Consider the following 12,205-nt stretch of genomic DNA (forward strand, 5'->3'; position numbering starts at 1 on the left):
CAAAAATCTATTACAAGCTTTATTTTTCAGCTCCCGTAGATAATCCTATAACCATAGCTCAATTCCAACCAAATTCAAATGAGGACCCGGGAAATTGGGTTTTCATCGAAGATTTGAAGTTTTCCCAAATACGAAAGATTCTCAGCTAAAACTATAAGATCGCTGGGAAAACTGAACACGAAATCTGTTGCATACTACACTGGAGGCTACGGGAAAACCTCCAGACCTTCCAATTCTTTCTCCCAGCATTCCTGTACTCGCCCAAATATTTGGGACACATTTAAATTTGTTTCCCACAAAAACTTTATTATAAGCTTTTTTGTTCAGCTCCCGTAGATAATCCTATAATCATAGCTGAATTTCAACCAAATTCAAATGAGGACCCGGGAAATTGAGTTTTCAGCGAAAATTTGAAGTTTTCCCAAATACAAAAAATTCTCAGCCAAAACTATAAGATCGCTGTGGAAACTGAACACCAAATCTGTTGCATACTACACTGGAGGCTACAAGAAAACCTCCAGACCTTCCAAATTCTTCCTCCCGGCATTCCTGTACTCGCCCAAATATTTGGGACATATTTAAATTTGTTTCCCACAAAAAATTTATTATAAGCTTTTTTGTTCAGCTCCCGGAGATAAGCCTATAACCATAGCTAAATTTCAACCAAATTCAAATGAGGACCCGGGAAATTGAGTTTCCATGCGAAAATTTGAAGTTTTCCCAAATACAAAAAATTCTCAGCCAAAACTATAATATCACTGTCAAAACTGAACACGAAATCTGTTGCATACTACACTGGAGGCTACGGGAAAACCTCCAGACCTTCCAAATTCTTCCTCCCGGCACCCTTGTAATCTTTCAAATATTTGGGACACATATTAATTTGTTTCCCACAAAAACTTTATTATAAGCTTTTTTGTTCAGCTCCCGTAGATAATCCTATAACCATAGCTTAATTTCAACCAAATTCAAATGAGGACCCGGGAAATTGGGTTTTCATCGAAGATTTGAAGTTTTCCCAAATACGAAAGATTCTCAGCTAAAACTATAAGATCGCTGGGAAAACTGAACACGAAATCTGTTGCATACTACACTGGAGGCTACGGGAAAACCTCCAGACCTTCCAAATTCTTCCTCCCGGCATTCCTGTAATCGCACAAATATTTGGGACACATTTAAATTTGTTTCCCACAAGAAATTTATTATAAGCTTTTTTGTTCAGCTCCTGGAGATAAGCCTATAACCATAGCAAAATTTCAACCAAATTCAGATGAGGACCCGGGAAATTGAGTTTTCAGCGAAAATTTGAAGTTTTCCCAAATACAAAAAATTCTCAGCCAAAACTATAATTTGATACTTTAATTACGTTAATTCTACGTTAATTCTATAATTTAACTAGAATTTGGAACACTGTGAAAATTGAACACCAAATCTGTTGCATACTACACTGGAGGCTACAAGAAAACCTCCAGACATTCCAAATTCTTCCTCCCGGCACTCTTGTAACCTCTATAATATTTGGGACACATTTAAATTTGTTTCCCACAACAAATTATTATAAGCTTTTTTGTTCAGCCACCGGAGATAAGCCTATAACCATAGCTTAATTTCAACCAAATTCAAATAGCTACTCGGGAAATTGAGTTTTCAGCGAAAATTTGAAGTTTTCCCAAATACAAAAAATTCTGAGCCAAAACTATAAGATCGCTGTGGAAACTGAACATGAAATCTGTTGCATACTACACTGGAGGCTACGGGAAAACCTCCAGACCGTCCAAATTCTTTCTCCCAGCATTCCTGTACTCGCCCAAATATTTGGGATAAATTCAAATTCGTTTCCCACAAAAACTTTTGACACATTTAAATTTGCTTCCCACAAAAATTTTATTATAAGCTTTTTTGCTCAGCTCCCGTAGATGATCCTGAAACCATAGCTGAATTTCAGCCAAATTCAAATGGCGACCCGGGAAATTGAGCTTCCATCGAAAATTTGGAGTTTTCCCAAATACAAAAAATTCTCAGCCAAAACTATAAGTTTGCTGGGAAAACTTAACACTAAATCTGTTGCATACCACACTGGAGGCTACGGGAAAAACTCCAGACCGTCCAAGTATTCTTTCTCCCAGCATTTCTGTACTCGCCCAAATATTTGGGCCAAATTCAAATACGTTTCCCACAAAAAATTTATCGTAAGCTTTTTTGTTCAGCTCCCGGAGATAAGCCTATAACCTTTGCTAAATTTCAACCAAATTCAAATGAGGACCCGGGAAATTGAGTTTCCATGCGAAAATTTGAAGTTTTCCCAAATACAAAAAATTCTGAGCCAAAACTATAAGATCGCTGGCGAAACTGAACATGAAATCTGTTGCATACTACACTGGAGGCTACGGGAAAACCTCCAGACCTACCAAATTCTTCCTCCCGGCACCCTTGTAATCTTAAAAATATTTGTGACACATTTAAATTTGCTTCCCACAAAAATCTTATTATAAGCTTTTTTGTTCAGCTCCCGTAGATGATCCTGAAACCATCGCTAAATTTCAGCCAAATTCAAATGGCGACCCGGGAAATTGAGCTTCCATCGAAAATTTGAAGTTTTCCCAAATACAAAAAATTCTCAGCCAAAACTATAAGTTTGCTGGGAAAACTTAACACTAAATTTGTTGCATACTACACTGGAGGCTACGGGAAAACCTCCAGACATTCCAAATTCTTCCTCCCGGCACCCTTGTAACCTCTATAATATTTGGGACACATTTAAATTTGTTTCCCACAACAAATTATTATAAGCTTTTTTATTCAGCCACCGGAGATAAGCCTATAACCATAGCTAAATTTCAACCAAATTCAAATAGCTACTCGGGAAATTGAGTTTTCAGCGAAAGTTTGAAGTTTTCCCAAATACAAAAAATTCTGAGCCAAAACTATAATATCACTGTGAAAACTGAACACTAAATCTGTTGCATACTACACTGGAGGGTACGGGAAAACCTCCAGACCTGCCAAATTCTTCCTCCCGGCACCCTTGTAATCTTTAAAATATTTGGGACACATTTAAATTTGTTTCCCACAAAAATTTTATTATAAGCTTTTTTGTTCAGCTCCCGTAGATAAACCTATAACCATAGCTAAATTTCAGCCAAATTCAAATGAGGACCCTGAAAATTGAGTTTTCAGCAAAAATTTGAAGTTTTCCTGAATACAAAAAATTCTGAGCCAAAACTATAATATCACTGTAAAAACTGAACACTAAATCTGTTGCATACTACACTGGAGGGTACGGGAAAACCTCCAGACCTACCAAATTCTTCCTCCCGGCACCCTTGTAATCTTTAAAATATTTGGGACCCATTAAAATTTGTTTCCCACAAAAATTTAATTATAAGCTTTTTTGTTTAGCTCCCGTAGATAATCCTATAACCATATCCAAATTACTCCATACTTGTTTATATCGAGAAATTAATTCAATAAATTGTATACTATCATTAGCAAGAGAGAAATTTAAACAGAAATAACTTACAACAATTAAAAGTATATTTTCAATTTTTTGTTTTTTCCAAAAGTACATAATCTTTTCATATTTTTCTATTGTCAAATTAATATTGACTAGATATTCAACACACAGTTTAATTTGCTCCCCACAAAAAATGTATAAGAAGCTTTTTTCTTCGACTCATTATTGGTGAGTCGAAGAAAAAAGCTTCTTATACATTTTTTGTGGGGAGTAAATTAAACTGTGTGTTGAATATCAGTCAATATTAATTTGAAACAATAGTTTCTGATTTCTGAGAAAGCTTTTGAACCTATATTTTGATGAACGTACCAAACATATTTGTAACTTTGATCATGTTCAATCTATGTTCAATATATATGTGATTATTTGTTCTAACGTAAACTGAATTTTTTCGGATCATTTAAAAATTATAATTTGATTTGCTCTGAACTGGACTTCTCATTTATAGGCATTAAATCATGATTTATCAAGATGTTAGTATAAATGGAACCGATGATTTTCCTTGGGTGATAGATGAAAAACTATCAAACCTTATTGGACAAAATTGGTAGCATGCCAATATTTTAGATGTATACACCCATTGTGTGGTTCATCATTTTAAAGTCATCCCCTTATGAGGGGTTGGAATTCATTTGTACGACAAAAGGTAGAGTATTCGACCAATCCTGAAAGTTACAGTATTATATCAACTACAGTCTCCAACTTATTGAAGGGTTCCCATACATATATATGACTCACTCTGTATAATACTGTATGAACTTATGCATATAATGTTTCTTTGGGTGAAACATAATCTTCTAATAGGAATCATAGTTTCCTGCTTGAAAAATTATTATTATTAAAATAAAATAATATATGATTATTCAAATAATTGAAGTACATTCAAGTAGGCCTAAACCAGTTACAAATTGAAAATGGAAGATTAGTTTGAAAGTTTTTTATTTTTATATCTATTTATTTCTTTGATGATATGACAGTTATTGTTTCTAAGCTTAAGCCTATTACAACAAAACTTCTTTAACAATAAATGAAAAATGAAAGTTTATATATATATATATATATATATATATATATATATATATATATATATATGCGCAAAATAATCTTAGAGCTACAGAAACGTTAATAATAATATTGTAATAATATTGATTATAAGACTGAAAATATATATATATAGGCCTACAACAATAGCAAATCAAAATTAAGAATGATCAAAATGTTGATGATAAAAGTAGCCTAATAATGATGAGATACAAATACGATGAAAAGTGAAAAGAAAAGAGAGCGAGAAAAGTTGATGATTCAAAGTTAGGTCTCAAAAGATTAACAGTGATTAATGAAACATAATAATTGTATATTTCAACTAATTAGTTTTATAACCGTTATTGCATAAACGTTTTTTGTATTTTCAAATTGATAAAAGTTCTATAACATTTTTGATTTTCTCAACAGGTGAGAGATTTGGTGGAGAAATGCACTTGTCCTACCCAGTTTCCAATGATAAGAGTTTCAGAAGGGAAATATCGTATTGGCGACACCAAAGTTCTTATTTTTGTTCGGGTGAGTACAAAATTGAGAGCAATTTATATGCCTCATTTTACCTTATTTTACTATTAGAGTGACCCATGGTCTAGTGGATATAGTGCTTGCTTAGCAGCCTAGAGGTCCCTGGTTCAAACCTGGATGTGGAAAAAATTTTTATCTAGGTCACTCTCGTGCTATCGATTGGGCACGTTAAATTGTCGGTGCCGGCTGATAAATGAAAGTCTTGAGTCCCATTGACGGCTTACTCAGGCGAGGTGGAACTCTCGTCAGGGAATCCTTATCAATAAAAGCCATATGAATTTTCCAATCTATTCTAGGTAGAGTACAGTCTTTTCCATACATTATCCGTACATTCTCTGTAATTTAACTTGAATATGCGTAATATTTTTTTTAAACCTTTAGCATCAGTTTGTAAACTAGATTCATTAGAAGATTTTATCCTATTTCTATTTTCAATTCGTAGGTTTGATTATGAACACCATTCAAGTGTAATTGGGAAAACATAAATTTTTTAAAAACCTTATATTCTGTTAAAATTAGTGATAGTTATTGTTTATTTTTTGAAGAGGTGATTCGTACTCCAAGATTTATCCAGCAATCGTATCAACTCAAAAAAGTGATTCATCTTAGACTTACCTACTTTTTCGAGTACGAACAATAAGGTATAATAATGCAGTAGCCAGTTTGGTGCCACCGAAATGCCAGAGGCATTTCCCTGCCACATATTGTCGATGGTGCATTTTGTTGGGCAGAGGGCACACTCCAAAAGGTCTTAAGTGTCCTGAAGCTCACCACACTCTCAGTTCAGGTCGCTGGGCTCTATTTGATGGCGGACTCTTGTTGGCGCAAACCAAGTTCTAAATTGGTTCAACACCACCCATGTTCGCCAGTCCAGGTCAAGTCCTGAGGGTGTTGGTGCTTGCTTTGGGAACCATGGTGGTGGATCGGCCGATTTAGAGCTCATAAAACCCTTCCTAGATTTTAGCCTTGAAGGCGGTGGTTGCTCCATTTTGTATATTACATGTCATATATCAAATGTTTCCCAAATGCTCAATGTTTCAGTTTTGGGTACTCCAGGTTTTTCAATACCTGCTGCTCGCTGCAACTTTTGAATAAGAGTGGGTTTCATACACCCTGTTATTAGTCAACAGGTTTTATCAAGTACTGTGTCAACCTTCTTGTTACAGTACATGCATATTCACTTGTTGAATAGCGCAATTCATTTTAGAAAATGAGGAAGATCTTAATTTTTTTTGTAAATTCATATAATTTAATAACTTACATACTAAAGAAATCTAGAAACATGTTCCAAGGCTTCCAAGGTATAAATGGAAATCTTTCTCGAATAATATTGAATTTCTTTTGTGACACAGGTCCTGAGGAGTCATGTGATGGTTCGAGTGGGAGGAGGTTGGGACACCTTGGCGCACTATCTTGACAAACATGATCCTTGTCGATGTAAAACTGGTAATTATTTCCACTCAATTGTTTTACAATATTATTACTCATACTTAACTTATTATTGATGGGATGTGTCTGTATCTAACTTTTTCACTGAATATCACAATTCGGATTTTTAATATAGTCCAGATAATGAATGCTCAGAAAGGGTATAGTAGGAGAAGTTTGGAAGACTTTTTGACCCTGAGGTTCTGATAAATAAATATATCAAAAATCCCCTCCCATACCCCAGTGGTTATGGGTGGGATGGTTCAATATAACAATTTTTGGTTACTCGCATATAATTCGAAAACTATGCATCTTAAAGACATGGCTATTCCATACAAATTGAAGCTTACATTATTCCCTTTATTGCCTCTATTTTCTTGATATTATTAACTCATAACTTTTAGAAAGTCGATGGAAGGAATCCTTACTGATTATGAGCTTATAGATCATTAAATTCTCTTCAATATGATGTATAATTTCACCTTTTTACGCATTTCCCTACGATTATATTGCAGCAGCTTTAGTGTTGGTATATTGCAGAAGCTTTAGTGTTGGTATATTGCAGCAGCTTTAGTGTTGGCATATTGCAAAAGCTTTAGTGTTGGTATATTGCAGCAGCTTTAGTGTTGGCATATTGCAAAAGCTTCAGTGTTGGTATATTGCAGCAGCTCAAGTGTGAAATCTCCAGTTCTGCAACAATAGACCAATTAAAAAAGGAATTTGGAGGGAATCTTTTGAACACAATTTTTCACTTTGCAGCTTTGTTGAGGATAGTTGAGAAAATTATATATCAAGAGTCCTTTACCATCCCTACCCCATATGCTAAAGGAATGAGGGTGATTTTTGAGTTGCATTTTTTAGTAATCTTGCTTACACGCTTATATCATGGGAACAATGCGTTCAGCCGACATGGCAAACCATTCAAAACTGAAGCTTGATAATATTTTCCTACAATTTTTGTTCAGTGAATTTTGTTAGGTTGAAATAAAAGGCTGCTGAATTTATAGATTTTGAAAAGTTGTGCATGTAAAGTAATCCATTATTATATTTTGTATTTTCTGGCAATTACGTCAAATTTAAAAATTCATGTAGGCTGATACATGTTTGACTAGAAAACTCAACAGGATAGTATTTAAAAAAATGTGTATAGCTTCTAGCTCAGGCGGTACAATTATTTTCTTAAGACTTCTCTTGCGATTCATGAAGATTGAGAGGATTTGATCAATAATTATTCGTTTTATTGAGGGCGGAGTTTTGTCTTTGTGGCTATGTTATAGTCAGAATGAAAGAGTGATTGAGAGAGAGATCACATTGATTTTAAGATCAAGGACAAGGTGACCAGTCAATTGTGACAATATCGATCGAATTGTTGTTTTTGATGGTCCAGTAAGTTTGTCACGTCTCATCAATAGCCAGAAAGATAGAGAGAGAAAGAAAGAGAGAGGGAGACAGAGAATCAATAACCGAAACCTCCGCCAAGGACCAAGAACCAGATCCAGACCAGATCGTTGTTGAAAAATACTGATTAAAATCGAAACACCAAATTATAGCTGGACAAGCTTGTTCCTTTTACAGAGAATATATAATCACAGAGTGGACAGCCAACTGTCAGCCACATTAATGGTTCCCACCTGGCATCTCTAATACATTGGTTTATATGGGAGCTGAATATGATTTTCATGATATTGATATTTACACTTGAAGCGATATTGAGCTTTTGAAACTGATACTTTAACTTGTTAGCTGAATTTGCAATATTATACACTAAATTACTGTCGGTTAGCTACCCAATTTGTGGTCAAATCTCGCCACCGGCAGAATTTTTTTTTTTGGCTGAGATACTCTAATTTCTTATTTAATGACAATTTGAGTGGGATTTTTTATGCAATAGTACTACTAAAGAGTAACCAAAAGTTAATTTTCACCATAAATTAGTGTTTTCGAGAAGTCTGGATTATTATAAGCATTCATTGTAATAATTTTATCTTTGCAATACAAAATTGATTGAAAAAATTGCTAGAAAATACTCTAATTTCAATTTATGAATGAAATAAATCTTGCTCCAATGCTACTGCAAAGGGAACCGATTAAAATTGGAAGCTATTAGCCAATTGAAAACATGTCTTGCATGTCTTGTTTATTCATAGTCACTGTATTTTCTTTTTGCCAACCATGAACTTGAAAATCAAATCAATTGTTTTTTGTCATTTCATAACATATTTTTTAAACATTGTACTTTGTGAAATAAGAAGATTCATATTTATGATACTCCTTGAATGAATGCTGAAAGGAAAGCCTGAGCACAAGTAAGAGTAGCAAAACATTCTAAAAGGAATGAAACTGTTCGTTATGGTTTAAGGGTTATCACCCTTCCAATGGAAGAACCGAGATTTCGTCGCGCATCTGATCTGCGTTATTGAACTCTGCGCTATGTCTGCGAGTACATTCAGCACCCTTTACAACAAGAAAGATGACAATAGTTGTTTTAGGAAAGATTTTTAAGGTTGTTTTTATTTTTGTTTTTTTAGCACACCGAGCTCCAGTATCGACGAAGGTTGTGGGAATGAGAATGGGTGGGCCGGCTGTTGAACTTACACACGCGCAAGTTCACTATGACAGGTGAGCAACACACTTCATTCAATATTCAATTAACGGAATTCTCTGCACCTATACCTAAGCCTTCCTCAATGAAATTTCCATTCAACTTATTTATTTGCCCTGTTTAATAATTACATTCAAACTGTAAAACAAATCTTATTTTATAAAATAATGTTACAGTACATATCCAACAAACATTCTCAACTGAGCATCTTTGCACAAATAATTATAAAGAAGATAGAATACATATAGATATGATACTCATTATGTGTAGGATGTTTATTATTGATGATATTGATGTAAAGTCTCATTATCGAGAATGCTTACGATTTAAAAAAAAATACAGAGATCGTTTGTTATACTCAATATTTATGTTAATTGTAAACATTACAATGATTATTAATGTTGTAATGAATGGCACAGATTGAGTAGAAGCCCTCACAAAATGCATTTTCATATCATGTTTCCTTGTGAAATGCTGTTGCATGTAAAACAATGAATCTATTCTTACTATTATCAAATATAGATTTGAATTTTGAAATCTAAGCTTTGATTTGGCATGCTGATATTTGACGTTATTCATTAAAACAGGATAATGCTATATATCACCAATGAGGAAAATGATTTTATGTCCAGTTGATATATCCTTTAGACCGGTTAGACAAGTCTTGCTTGATCATTTCTCACTCAGACACTCTATATCTAGGTTTTGACAAATATCGCATTGAGTCATTTTTTGCTGTAGGGTGTACTGAACGTAAACATGATTTCATCGCATGTTTTCAGCTGCCTGCATCGCATGCTTCCCTATGTAGTTAGGTCTGTAATTTTTATAATTGTTCGTCAATACGTTTTGCAAGAATAATGTTAACTCTTTTGTTATTAACAAAACTAGTCTTTGTCAGTAGAATGAAGATGGAAATGATTCTAGCCTTGATATAAAAAGGTTGATTTAAAACTACGTTGTAATCTCGTCGGAACTCATTCTATAGCTACCTATAGCTAAGAAGAAACTGAATAAATATATAGGTCCAGACTTCAGAAAATTTGTATTACCAATACCGAGATGAAGATTTTATTTACTTATTTCTTTATTTATTAGCATTTCTTCAAATACATCAAATACATGATCAGAAAAGGACCAACATGCTTTTAAGATGGCCTAAATTTACAGGTTTCTCTTCAATTTATGATATTGTAAAATTATCCAATTATGGTAGCTTGATTAGAGTTGAATTGATCATTTCTCATGTGGAATTGGTTGAAAACTCCAGTGGTCTCAATAATAAGTTTCTAACTTCAATTATTTTTTAGGTAATGGGCAAAGTATGCTATATCTATATCCCATACTAATTTCACATTTTAATGTTATGTGGTGATCTCTGTCACTCAGAATTAAGTGTTGAATTAAGGTTTATTGGTTTAGATCTCCCTTGGTTCAGATCCAACCAAAGGGGAGTTAGGGCACAATAAGGCTGATAACGGTGAAGTGCTAAATTAATATAATAACTATAACGAAGGTAGTGGTTAAGTGATGAAAATATTGGTTGAAGTTATAATTATTATTATCTATCAACGATTTTCATAACATAATGGTGGAGGGAAACTACTAAGTAGTTTAATGAAGTAGGTGGTTTTAGTGAGAAAAATATAGACATATAGAAATATATCTATATAAAGTGTTGAAATGCATGTCTTTTCACGACTCATCGTATTACGATACAATTCTATAAACATTTATCGATGGTGGTTGTCGAAAACTCTTGTTACCTATCTATAATTTGCGTGAAAACACCTAATTAGGTTGTAGATTAGGAAAATATCTAATATATGAATATATAATGGATATTTAATATTGGTTTGAGTTAACATCTTATAATCTATCAACGATTTGGCTGGTTGTGCATCATGAAATATTGGGCTGATTTAAAATTCTTAACAACTATGCATGTTTCGTATAAAAGCATCTATGGCGGTTGTGGATCAAGAAATAATAATCATTTCTTGAAAAAATACAATTTTGTAAAAACATGTGAACAACAGGGTGGCTGTGGAATAGGAAATACTGGGATACCATAGTTATTTGTGTATGAACTGGCAGGTCGCCACCCCGTACTAGACGCTCTTCAGCGTCCAGCATAGGCAGCAATGGTGGAAACAGTCTGTCTGTTGATTCTCGCACTCTATCTCCGAGAAAAAGCAGTTCATCGGATGGAAATGGAAATCTAGACCGGGAAAGAAGTGTGAGCCCCGCGATGAACACTCAGACGTTGTCGCCTTCAACTCATCACAGTCGCACCTCGACTCTAGCGAGCAGGCAGAGGAGTCGGAGTCCCAGTCAACAGCGCAGTCGATCCCCCACTCCGCGTACCACATACCTTTCCGCCAACAATGCACAGTCTGCTGACAATGCTTCTGTCAAAAGGTACTAAAAGTGTCTGAAACGCTTCTAACTGAATCAGACTAATTTTGCCATAAATGAGGCATGATAATGCCTAGAAGGATATGCTATATTATTTTAATTTAGTAATTACTTTAATAAATGCAACTAATATATATATATATATATATATATATATATATATATATTCAAATAGTAATTGGTTCTACTCTATAATATATAGAGTAAAAACCCCTCATATACTTACTTTTTAAATAGAGATATTTTGTCAGCTGAGCTGTCTTCTCAAATCTTGGAGACTGGAGTACTAGTTGGAATTGTACAGTAGTAGCCTACAGTTTGAATTGTGACGACCGTTGAGCCGAGTTCGAGGGGAGGCCATTATGAGGTACCGTATGAGTAGGACATTTAAAATTGGTGTGGTTCATGGATTAGGAATGGAGTACATAGATATTTGAAATTATAATTGAGATTTGAATTGGACTTGAATTAGAATCAGAAAGTATAAGATTGAAAAAATGTGAGATTCAAAATGAGGATTTTGAATTGTGGATTATTCTGTCCAGGAATAGTCCAGTCACTATATACATTGGTGAATGCAATTTATATTGTAGTTCTGATTTTTTAATATATTATTTGGGTACATAAGAAAAGTCCAGAACCAATTTCTTCATGTAGAATTTCCTTGTGCTAGATAC

The 12,205-nt window shown here is 34.1% G+C and overlaps 1 protein-coding gene across 1 annotated transcript in view; it reads left to right on the plus strand.

Moving 5' to 3' along the window:
- The window catches only part of LOC111054213 (GAS2-like protein pickled eggs), a 61,732-nt gene that overhangs the window by 38,373 nt on the left and 11,154 nt on the right, over nt 1-12,205 (plus strand). Inside the window, exons 5-8 of the mRNA XM_039441519.1 lie at nt 4,967-5,074; nt 6,433-6,526; nt 9,037-9,127; nt 11,208-11,531. Coding sequence (XP_039297453.1) covers nt 4,967-5,074; nt 6,433-6,526; nt 9,037-9,127; nt 11,208-11,531 — 617 coding nt within the window. The remainder of the gene's footprint in view (nt 1-4,966; nt 5,075-6,432; nt 6,527-9,036; nt 9,128-11,207; nt 11,532-12,205) is intronic.

Source organism: Nilaparvata lugens, chromosome X (genome assembly GCF_014356525.2).
Source record: "Nilaparvata lugens isolate BPH chromosome X, ASM1435652v1, whole genome shotgun sequence".
Classification (NCBI taxonomy): domain Eukaryota; kingdom Metazoa; phylum Arthropoda; class Insecta; order Hemiptera; family Delphacidae; genus Nilaparvata; species Nilaparvata lugens.